The following is a 12017-nucleotide window of genomic DNA, read 5'->3' on the forward strand; positions in this document are numbered from 1 at the left end:
ATCTGAAATTTTTTTTTTAATATTTGAAGCAAATACAGTTTTCTGTTTTATACAGTGCAGGTTAAATGGTGATGGGCTGTTTAATACAAGTCTTGAAAGTTGTGGAGTTACACGTTATAATATGTACACAAAGTATTATTGAACACACAAATCCAGAGGTTGTTGATTAGGTGCAGGGTTTATACATGACATGCACAAACCAGTCTCAAATTAAAACAGGAGATGCAGGTAATGGAAGTGGATCTTCTAATATCGAAATTAAGAGCACTGCTATTTTCATGGGGATTTGGGTTGGGGAAGGGAGGTTAATCATAGAGATTACTTACTGTAATTTGTGAATGGCGTGGGGCAGGTGTGGTTGTTGGTGTAATAGTAATACTGCTGGTGATTTTATTGGTTGATTTATTTGGTGTCCCATTAGTTATGGTTGGAGTTCTGATCTCCTGGATTGAACTGCATGGGTTCATTGATCTTGAGACAGGTGTCGCTGTTTGAATGTGGGGATTACCTAAGTGGATATGGATTTTATTGTCTTCAGTGGTAATTACATTAGGACTGGTGTTTGACTTTTGTAGCTGCCGCCCTTGTATCTTTTCAGGCGAAACTCTAAAGATTGTATGGGCTGTAGCGAATTCTGTTGGCTCAGGGGACAGCGCTCGTTCTGGTGAGCTGGCAGTCACAGCAACTATTTGAATTGGCGACATTGTCCTTTCTGGGGTCATCGAGCCACACGAGTCTGAAGTTCTCGATTTTGACACTGGAGTCTTGGTAAGGGGTGTCAGGGCACGCTCTGGTGTGGAGTATGCATCTGAAGGCTTTGACTTTACAGGTGTGATTGAGGCATTCTGAATAATGGTTATTCTTTGCTTTGGAACGCCACAGTTGGGGATAACAGCTGTGCTAGTGTAAGAGAATGAATTTTCTAAAGTGGGGCTGGTAATTTCCAGAGTAGCTGTGCTGTGCCCATGGTCTGGGGTTACTTTTATGTGAAGAGGTTGGCCTTGTTTCTGAGTAAGCACCATTTCGCCCGGTTGCACCAGATTTCCATTCTGTTTGGTTACAGCTTTTCTATCTTGTGCGCAAGTTTCCTTGCTCTTCATCCATGGCATCCATGACTTCTTATTATTGACGCTATTTACAGTTAATGAGTTGTAATTTACTTGCAAGGATTGATCATCTTGAGAATTATAATCGGCTTCTTCACTCTCTGTGCATATCTTTCCATTCACAACTGCTTTTTCTAAAGGAATAAGACTTCCATAATCAGGTGGTTCGCTGTCCAATGCTTCAGTCTGGATCTCTTTTGAGCAGAGTTGTAATTCCCCAAATCGCCGGCCATTCATGCCTGGCCGAAGGCTCTTGCTGAACCGCCTGTACCTCTCCAGTTCTTTGGTAAGATTTTCAGTTTCCCTTGATAGTTCTTTGTTTCGGTTTTCCTGTTGAGTCAGCTTTTTTTGCAGTGATGTCTGCTCCGCTTTGAAATGACACAATAAGTCCTCTGTTGCCATATATTCATGGATTTTGTCTTTGAGGGCTTCCACTTCTCTTGTTAGATGGCTAGATTTTGCCTGTTCCTCACTGAGTCTGTCAAACAGTATTTGTTCGTGGGTTGATTCAGCCTTTTCGGCAAGCTTGTATCCAGCCAATTCCTCCTTCATAGCCTCCAGCTCACCTGACAATAATTTCAGCTCCTGTTGTTCATTGTAATATCTGTGCTCCAGTGAGTCATAGTCATCCTCAGTCTTCATGAGATCATCTTCTACAACCCGCATCTCTTTTAATTTGCGCTTCAGCCTTTCAACCTCCTGAGTTAATTCTCTCACTTTATTGTCATCCTGCTGTAAATGTTTCGGAGATTTGCCAGATTCTTGCTTTCCTTTGTTCTTGAGGTATTCCTTCTCAATTGCTTCAAGGGACTGGAGTCTCTTCTTCAGCAGGTTGGACTTGGATGAAAGGTCATTTCCTCGCTCCTCCTCTGTTTTCAGCTTCTTTTTAAGCTCGTCTCTTTCCTTGGTCAAGCTGTATGTTTTCTCTTCCAATTCAGCCTTGGACTTCAATGCCTTTTTACTCTCCTCTATTAGTTTTTCTGTCACCACAGTAACTTTATTTTCCTCGATTTGAAGCTGGGCATTTGCATTTTGAAATTTATCCTCCATCTGTCTCATCTTCTCTGCCATATGTTTCCTTTCATCGACCAGCATCACGGTTAACGTTTTAAGCTTGCTTAGATCCTCCTTCATGGCCAATTCCGTTTTCTCCAGTTTGTTTTCGATTGCTTCAAGCTCCCGAACTCTCACTTTTAAGTTTTCCAATTCGTTTTCTAATTTCTTGGTTAGGTTCTTCTCTTTTTCCAGATTACATTTGAGCACATAACATTCCTGTTTACTTTTGCTGAAGGCATCCTCTAATTTTTCCAGTTCCATTATTCTCCTCTTTAATTTCTCCACCTCGGATTTTAGGTTCCTGCTGTGCCCTTCTTCCTTCTCTATTTTTCGATTGAGATCCCTGCACTGGTCCTCCATTTTGATGAGCTCTTCGTCCTTTCCCTCCATTTCCAGCACGCGCTTCCGCAGGTCTTCCACCTCTGCCATCAAGCTGGAATTCCCGCATTCCCCACGGTTGATTTTTTCCCTCAAATCCTGCAGTTCCTCTTCTGCTTTTTTCAACGATTTATTGGTCTCCTCCAGTTCGTCTATCTGGCGGCTGAGTGTGGCGAGTTTTAAGCGGAGCTGTCGGTTCTGGCTCTCTTCGTTGGTCAGTTTGGCCATCGTCGTCTCCTGTTCCTGATAAAATCTACTGGCTTGTGCTTGCAGTTCAACCTCCAGAGCGAACACTTTATTCTCTTCTTCTGTTGCCCTTTCCTCGGAGGCTGTTAGTTTCTCCTGAGCTTGCTGTGCGGTGACTGACAGCACTTGGAGTTTTTGACTCTGTTGGTTAAGCTGCTCTGAAAGCCGTTGCTGTTCATCCACCAGTATCAGTGCAAATGATTTCAGTTTGGTCAGCTCTTCCTTTAGCTTCGTAATTTTTTTGACATTTTCTTGATCCTTTTTCACCTGGTAGGCCTTTTCTTGGTCAATTAACTTTTTCAATCTAAAAGGGGCAAAAGAAGCAGAGATAAGACAAAAAGCAACTTGACTCAAAGGAGAGTAAATGGTCTATTTGTTGAATCACTTTTTTTTCTATTCATTCTTGGGATATGGGCGTCGCTGGCTAAGCCACCATTTATTGCCCATCCTTAGTTGCCTTTGAACTGAGTGGCTTGCTAGGCCATTTCAAAGCCAACCATATTGCTGTGGGTCTGGATTCACATAGGCCGTGTTAGAATGTAACCGGTGACAACTTTGTATTGGATGCAATGTGACCAATGGTAGCAAGCTGTAAGGGTCAGCTGACCTAGTAAACCATGGAACCAATGACAGAATGATGTAATAGTTAGCTGACTCTCTATAAAAACCTGTTTGGAATTGTGCGGAGCTTGGAGTGGCCCAGGGCGAAGCCCCAAGTTTGGAGTGATGAAGTTTCTTTATTAAACCCTTTCTTTGATTTATAAGTTGCAGTAAGTTTTGTTATATTTTATTGTCTGCATTTTAAGAGTTCCTTCTGAGGTGACAGGCCAGACCAAGTAAGGACGGCAGATTTCCTTCCCTAAAGGACATTAGTGATCCGGTTTTTATGACAAATGACAATCGACAATGGTTTCATGGTCATCATTAGACTTTTAAAATTTCAGATTTTTATTGAATTTAAATTTCACCATTAGAACTCAAGTCCCCAGAGCATCATCCTGGTTACTAGTCCAGTGACAATACCACTACACCACTGCTCTTTCCTCAATTAATGTACAGTTTTCTTTTAAACACTTGAGAAAAATCGTTCAGCATAACTAATTTTTGAGTGCTCAACGTGTAAACTTTAACAACACAAAGCTGTAGATAATGGAAACCTGAAATAAAAACAGAAACTGTTGGAGACACAGCAACCCAATCAGGATCTGTGGAAAGAACAGATGAGCATGTTTCCGATATTCTGTCGAACCTTCTGTTCTTTTCGCAGAGGTAATCTGATCTGCTAAATGTTTTCAGAAATTTGTGCCTTTTATTTATACCTCAATGCCTGGTTGTTTTCCAAAATTATTTTTGTTAATAATGTTGGCCAAAAAGTGGTTAAATGTACTATAAATGTAGACATAGAAGTTGATCTCTGAAACCTCAAGAAAAGCCCTATAAAATGAGTTGTATGTTGAGTATAAGGGTGAAATGTCAGCCTCGGTGTGGGGTGTTGTTATTTTGAAATGTGGAAAAAAAACCACACTGGTACAGATCGAGTATTCTTTATCCATAAATCCGAACATCAAACACATCTAAATACACACTTTCTTTGAACCTTGTTGAGTTTTAACATGGGAAGTCTAGGTGTTTGTCTGCACTGCTTACCTTGCCATTTTTGCGGTAAGGATGTCAAAAATAGACTTTCAGATACCCTGTATTTATTTTTCAGTACCACGTTTTACTTTTCTAGCCGTTCTATTTGTCATGATGTGGAGATGCCGGCGTTGAACTGGGGTGGGCACAGTCAGAAGTTCCACAGCACCAGATTAAAGTCCAACAGGTTTATTTGGTAAGCTCACCTGACGAAGGAGCAGCGCTCCAAAAGCTCATGATACCAAATAAAGGTGGTGAACTTTAACCTGGTATTGTGAGACTTCTTACTATGCCCATTCTATTTGCTTCAGACTATAGCTGGCCTAGACTTTATTAACTTCTATAAAATGGAGATTACATTAACAAGGGCAATATGTATCTATGTAGGGTCTTTAATGTAGAATAACGACCCTCGGCATTTCACAGGAATATTATCAAACAAAATTTGACACTGAGTCTCAGGATATATTTGGAGAGAAGACCAAAAGTTTGTCAAAAAGGTAGCCTTTGAGAAATGTGACAAAGGAGAAAAGCGAGGTAGAGTTGTATAGATAGGGACTTCCGGAGTTGAAAGTTTATTTATAAAGTTTATTTTTATGAGTGTCACAGGTAGGCTTACATTAACACTGCAATGAAGTTATTGTGAAAATTCCCTAGTTGCCACACTAGGACAGTTAGGCTCGCTGTTTGTAGAAGGCAGCGATTACTGCTTCAGTGGGCCTTTCAAAGGAAGCTGAGAGGGGGAAGAGGCCAGGGGAAGTTGTTAAGAGGGAGAGAAGGCTGGGATTGTGCCAGGAGTAGGAAAGAGGTTGAACACTGCAGCATTGGTGTTTTTGAGGGTGGAGAAAAGAAAGGAAGCATGATGATGGTCAGGGGGAAGAGGGCAAAAGGAGGGGGGAATGTGGAAGTGGAAGTGATAGACTCGGCCCAGAGCAGCAACTGCCACTTAAGAGTCATCGTCATAGAGGTTTACAGCATGGAAACAGGCCCTTTGGCCCAACCTGTCCATACCTCCCAGTTTTTAACCACTAAGTTAGTCCCAATTGTCCACGTTTGGCCCATATCCCTCTGTACCCATCTTACCCATGTAACTGTCTAAATGCTTTTTAAAAGACAAAATTGTACCCGCCTCTACCACTACCTCTGGCAGCTTGTTCCAGACACTCACCACCCTCTGATTTTGTGAAGGGGAGGTCATGTCTCATTAATTGTTCAATGAAAACTGAACCATTGCACCAATTTAGCACTATGTCTATAATCAGTGACACATATGTCGCTCCAGATCGGTGCATAGCAATCATAATACTGAATGAATATTGTCCATTGGATCAATTACTGTATTGGCCATTTGACCTATTTTCCCTATTTAAGCGAATTTCTTAACTAAGCATGCACGACTTTAATTAAAAATTTAATTAAAAATTCTTGCATCTCACTAAAGCAACAATTTTAACCTTTATTGAGTTATCTTTGTAGCTGTTTAAATGAGAAATTATTTTTTAATATGTGGAATATTCTAAGACAAAAATTCAGTGGGCTGAATTTTACCATCCGGCCCGCCACAGGAATCGTAGCGGGCGGGACACAGACCATTCAAACGTCCGTTGATCTCGGGCGGGATCTTCCAGCTTTGGGGCGAGCATGGCTGGAAAATCCCACCCAGTGTCTGAATATAAAATGATGCATCACAAGTAAACAGTGTCATGTTGATTTTTTAGTCATGTTATTTCATATATTATGTCAGTTTATACTGGATGGAGAATGCAGTCAAAGCACGGTTAGTTTTCTAAAAATTCATGCGTGGGATGTGGGTGATGCTGGCTAGGCCGGCATTTATTGCCCATGCATAATTGCCCTTGGGAACGTAATGGTAAGCTGCCTTCTTGAACTGCTGCAGTCCATGTGGTGTAGGCACACCCACAGTGCTGTTAGAAAGGAAGTTGCAGGATTTTGATCCAGCAACAGGGTCAAGTGAAATGGCAGAGTGTGTGTAATGGACCTTATTATTGGTGTGCCATTAGGTCTATTGTTGATGGTGTGCTTTCATTGTGTGTTTTATAGAGAATATTAAGTATATTTAACAGGCCGAAGCAGTAAAGATCACACCAACCACCAAGACAATCTCTATGCAGATCATATAAATAACATTGTCAAGTTGGTGCGATCTTTTCTACTGCTGACTATGATGGTAACTTGAATGAACAAGTTCCCTTTTCATAGAATCATAGACTGCAGAAGGAGGCCATTCGGCCCATTGAGTCTGCACTGACAACAATCCCAGCCAGGCTCTTTCCCCATAACCCCATGCATTTACCCTAGCTAGCCTCCCTGACACTAAGGGGCAATTTAGTATGGCCAATCCACCCAACACCTGACATCTTTCGGACTGTGGGAGAAAACTGGAGCACCTGGAGGAAACCACGCAGACACGGGGAGAATGTGCAAACTCTGCACAGTGACCCAAGCCGGGATTTGAACCCAGGACCCTGGTGCTGTGTCAGCAGTGCTAACCATTGTGTCACTGTGCTGCCTACCTGGGGAGGAAAATAGCTTATTCCTGGGAGTAACAAATTGTGCAACATATCCCGGGTTTATTTGATTTTCATTTTTTGGGCATCCTGTCACTAGTCTAGGTTCCTCGCCTTTACCTCCTATACATTGTCAACCATCTGCATCCTTCCATCTGTGATGTGGAGATGCCGGCATTGGACTGGGGTAAACACAGTAAGAAGTTTAACAACACCAGGTTAAAGTCCAACAGGTTTATTTGGTAGCAAAAGCCACATTTTGCTACCAAATAAACCTGTTGGACTTTAACCTGGTGTTGTTAAACTTCTTACTGTCCTTCCATCTACACAAGGTGATGGACACACAGCAAACAGATCCATTTCAGATGGGGTGTCCTCGTATCGTACAGCTTTGCTTATGGCTCTGGAAGCCAATCCTTGAGAGGCAGACCACAAGTGCTGCACATGAAGCTACTGAATGCTGTTATGGCTTGGTGTTTAGTGTTAGCTTCTGTTACCAACTCACTGTAGCCACTGGCCATTTTGGTGGTGCGCACCAGCTCAGAGGAGGGCGTTGCCATCACCCTCTGTTGTCAGCTGGTAGCTCGGAGGTGCGATAATCGAGGTATAAAGCCTTCAGGTCACACTGCCAAGTGTCCTTGCAGTAAAGCTTTGGCTGTCCTACTGATCCTACAGACATTGTACCCAGTTGTATCTGCATGTATCCTAAAATGTAACCAGTAATTAGTAAGAGGGTGATGACTATAACACTACATTCTGCACTCTCCTTTCCTTCTCTACGAACAGTATGCTTTGTATAGTGTGCAAGAAATAATACTTTTACCAACAAATGTGACAATAAATAAGAGTTTTATTGTCCTTAATGAATGCATATGCATAGTAGGGATATAACAGTTAATGCATTACACTTCAGAATTTGCTGACTGGAGTGCTTCCCAAGACCATGGAAGGCATTTAATAATTTGCTGCTCGTGAGACCTTGGGTGAAATTTAATGCCCTCCCTTGAGGTGAGTTTGGAGATTGGGGTGAGGGCGAGGAGGGGATTCATTTAATCAGGTGGAAGGGTGCTGACTATTTTTGGAGCTGCCTGCCTTCCTGCCCTGACTGAATCCAGGTCAGAAAGGCTTGTAGCTAGCATTCCAGTCCCAGCACCAATTAATGTCCACTTAAGGGCTTCATTCCACCTCCGCTGGTATTCAACTGGTAGTGGGCAGGGCAGAGCCATGCAGTCAAACAGAACTAGTGGGATATTGTGGGCCATCAGCTCAACTAGATTTTTTGCCACCACAATCAACCCTCGTAGCCCAGCATATCCCTCACTGTAGCGTTAACAGCAAGCCAGTTGACCAATCCTGGTTCAATGAGGAGTGCATTGGAAGTAAGGCAAGGGCAGCAAAGCACATTCCTAAAAATGCAGGGCCAACCTGGCAAAGCTACATCACTGGTCTATGTGCATGCTAAACAATAGAAGCAGCATGTAGATGGAACTAAGTTTATTGCACAATCAAGCTCAAAACTCTACATCCCTACCACTTCCAGGCATGAAGAGTAATTAAAGAGGTAACAAAAGAAGGCTTCATGAACATCCCCATCCTCAATTATGGAAAAGTCCTGTGTGTCTGCAAAAGACAAAGCTGAAGCATTATCAACCATCTTTAGCCAGAAGTGTCAAGTGGATGATTCATCTAGGCCACCTCCTGAGGTTCCTACCATTACAGATACCAATCTTGAGCCAATTTAATTCTCCGCGCGTTATTAAAAAGGCTAGGTGTGTTTCAAGTTTTAATACAGCAAAGGTGGAAAATCCTGCCCGATGGCTCTGTTCTGAAATCCCATATGTTTTTCTAACTACACCAACAAGTCCTGTTGCCTTCAAAGATCAATGCGCATGAACTCCCAAGTTCATTCTGTTCTGCACACTCTTCAGAACCGTGCTATTATGCCTGTATTATTTCTACCGAACCCTTCAGCTGAAATGCACCATTTTGTATTTCTCAACATTAAATTGCATCTGCCATTGTGCCACATCTACTTATTATGCTAGTCGATCTGTGTCCTGTTGCCAGTCAATTGGTATCACTTTCACTATTTGCCACATTAAGTTTGTCATCAGCAAACTTTGTAATTTTACACCGTATCCCGATAGCCATGTATCAAAAAAAGCAGTGGGCCGGCACTGACCCTTGGGGAATGCTATTGTCTACCAACCTATATTTTCAAAAACAACCATTTATCCCAGCTTGCTGTTTTCTGTCCTTATGTCAAATTTTTAATCCAAGCTGACACTGACTCTCCTATTTTGAGAGTCTCAATTATGTTAACCAGTCTTTTATGTGGTATTTTGTCAAATGTTTTCTTAAAATCCCAATAGACAAAATCCACTGTGTTTCCTTCATCAACGTTCTCTGCTGTGGCATCAAAAATTTTAAATAGATTAGTCAAACACAAACTGCCTTTTACAAATTCATGCTGGCTCTCATTAATTAACTCAAACCTCCAAGTGCCGTTAGGTCTTTCCCTGATCACTGTTCCTAAAACATTACCCACCACTGCTGTTAACTGTAGTTACTGAGAACGACCTTGAATAAGGATATCACATTCACCACTTTTCTAACCTGAGGCATCTCCCTCATATCTAGGGAAGATTGGAAGATAATGGCCAACCTTTTTATATCTGCACCCTTACTTCCTTTAGCAAACTGGGCTATTATTGCCGGGCTCTCCAGTACATCCTGTCTATGAATTTTCACCCTATCCATCACATAGAACAAAGAAAAGTACAGCATAGGAACAGGCCCTTCAGCCCTCCAAGCCTGTGCCGATCATGATGCCCTAATTAAATGAAAAAAAATCATCTGCCTTTACTTGGTCCATATCCCTCTTTTCCCTCCCTATTCATGTATCCATCCAGATGCTAATGTGCCTACTTCCACCACCTCCTCTGGCAGCGCGTTCCAGGCACCCACCACTCTCTGCGTGAAAAACATCTTTCGCATATCTCCCTTAAACTTCCCCTCTCACCTTGGACCTGTGCCCCCTAGTAATTGACACTACCCTTGGAAAAAGCCTCTGACTATCCACCCTGTCTGTGCCTTTCATAATTTTGTAGACCTCTATCAGGTCTCCCTTCAACCTTTGTCTTTCCAGTGGGAAAAAATCCTAGTTTATTCAACCTCTCCTCACAGACCACGCCCGTGAGACCAGACAACATCCTGGTGAACCTGCTTTGCACTCTCTCCAAAGCTTCCATATCCTTCTGGTAGTGTGGTGACCAGAACTGCATGCAATACTCCAAATACGGCCTAATCAAAGTTTTATATGGGTGCAACATGATTTCCCAATTCTTCTACTCAATGCTCCAACTGATGAAGGCAAGCATGACATATGCCTCCTTACTCATCTTGATCACCTATGTTGCCAGTTTTAGGGAACTGTGAACCTGCACGCCCAGATCCCTCTGTATGCTAATGTTCCCAAGGGTTCTGCCATTTACAGTAATTCACACCTAAATTTGATCCTCCAAAATGGGGCGGCACGGTAACACAGTGGTTAACACTGCTGCTTCACAGCTCCAGGGTCCCGGGTTCGATTCCCGGCTCGGGTCACTGTCTGTGTGGAGTTTGCACATTCTCCTCGTGTCTGCGTGGGTTTCCTCCGGGTGCTCCGGTTTCCTCCCACAGTCCAAAGATGTGCGGGTTAGGTTGATTGGCCAGGTTAAAAAAAATTGCCCCTTAGAGTCCTGGGATGTGTAGGTTAGAGGGATTAGCGGGTAAATATGTGGGGGTAGGGCCTGGGTGGGATTGTGGTCGGTGCAGACTCGATGGGCCGAATGGCCTCCTTCTGCACTGTAGGGTTTCTATGATTCTAGGAAAATGCATCACCTCGCATTTGTCCGGATTAAACTCCATCTGCCATTTCTGTGCCCAAGTCTCCGATCTATCTACATCCTGTTTTATCCTCTGACAATCCCCGGCACTATCAGCAACTCCACCAATTTTTGTGTCATCTGCAAACTTATTAATCAGACCACCACATTTTCTTCCAGGTCATTTATATATACTACAAACAACAGAGGTCCCAGCACTGATCCCTGCAGAACACCACTAGCTACAGATCTCCATTCTGAAAAACACCTTTCCACCGCCACTCTCTGTCTTCTATAACCAAGTTCTGTATCCACCTAGCCAGCCCACCCTGAATCCCATGTGATTTTAGTTTTTGTACCAGTCTGCCATGTGGGACCTTGTCAAATGCCTTACTAAAGTCCATATAAACCTGACTTTGTATTCTTGTATATCATGGTCTACTCCTACTTAATATTGTAATCACTCAGGAAGCCCAAATGGTAAGGAACATAGTTTATTACGGAATGCAAAGTAAAACCACTACAGGGTGTACACATACTAGTCCGTGTCTGGAACTGCAGTACAGCAGGCCCAGTCCTGGGCCTGCCTTATAAAAGGCTCAGGTAATGAGTTCCAGCTGGTTAGGCTACTGCCTGTTACCAAGGGATCTCGTACACAATGAGTCCCACAGGGAGATCAATCAGTGATTTCCCCGTGGACCTCATGGGGGGTTATCACAAATATGATATTGCTTCCTTCTGTAGTACTATCCAACACTTGCATTCCTTTCTGCATCATATTTCTCTTTTGTACTTTTATTTGCTCGTTTCCATGCCTCTACTAATTTAGTTTAAACCCTCTGCACCAAGCCACATTGGTGAACCTCCCCATGAGGATATTGATTCCAATTCTGTTGAGGTGCAAATCATCCCTAGTGAAGAGGTCCTGACTCGGTACTGGTCCTAACTCTCCCCCCTGAAAAATCTGAATCCATTGCCGTGCCTCAAGCTGCACATTGTTTTTTTCACATACATTCATTTGACATGGGCGTCACTGGCTGGCCTGCATTTATTAGCCATCCCTAGTTACCCTTGAAACTGCGTGGCTTGCTAGACTATTTCAGTTAAGAGTCAACCACATTGCTGTGGCTCTGGAATAACATGTAGGCCAGACCAGGTAAGGTCAGCAGATTTCTTTCCCTAAAGGACATTAGTGAACCAGA

The 12017-nt window shown here is 42.9% G+C and overlaps 2 protein-coding genes across 7 annotated transcripts in view; one reads left to right on the top strand and one right to left on the bottom strand.

Annotated features, from left to right (window-relative positions):
* The window catches only part of cmss1 (cms1 ribosomal small subunit homolog), a 331630-nt gene that overhangs the window by 54188 nt on the left and 265425 nt on the right, over window positions 1–12017 (top strand). The gene's annotated exons all lie outside the window — the stretch shown is intronic.
* The window catches only part of filip1l (filamin A interacting protein 1-like), a 253006-nt gene that overhangs the window by 35062 nt on the left and 205927 nt on the right, over window positions 1–12017 (bottom strand). For all 4 annotated transcript variants that reach the window (XM_078232875.1, XM_078232876.1, XM_078232878.1 and 1 more), the window contains one exon: window positions 327–3090. In XM_078232875.1, the coding sequence (XP_078089001.1) occupies window positions 327–3090 (2764 nt within the window). The remainder of the gene's footprint in view (window positions 1–326; window positions 3091–12017) is intronic.

The sequence above is a fragment of the Mustelus asterias genome, chromosome 17, assembly GCF_964213995.1.
Source record: "Mustelus asterias chromosome 17, sMusAst1.hap1.1, whole genome shotgun sequence".
Taxonomy (NCBI): Eukaryota; Metazoa; Chordata; class Chondrichthyes; order Carcharhiniformes; family Triakidae; genus Mustelus; species Mustelus asterias.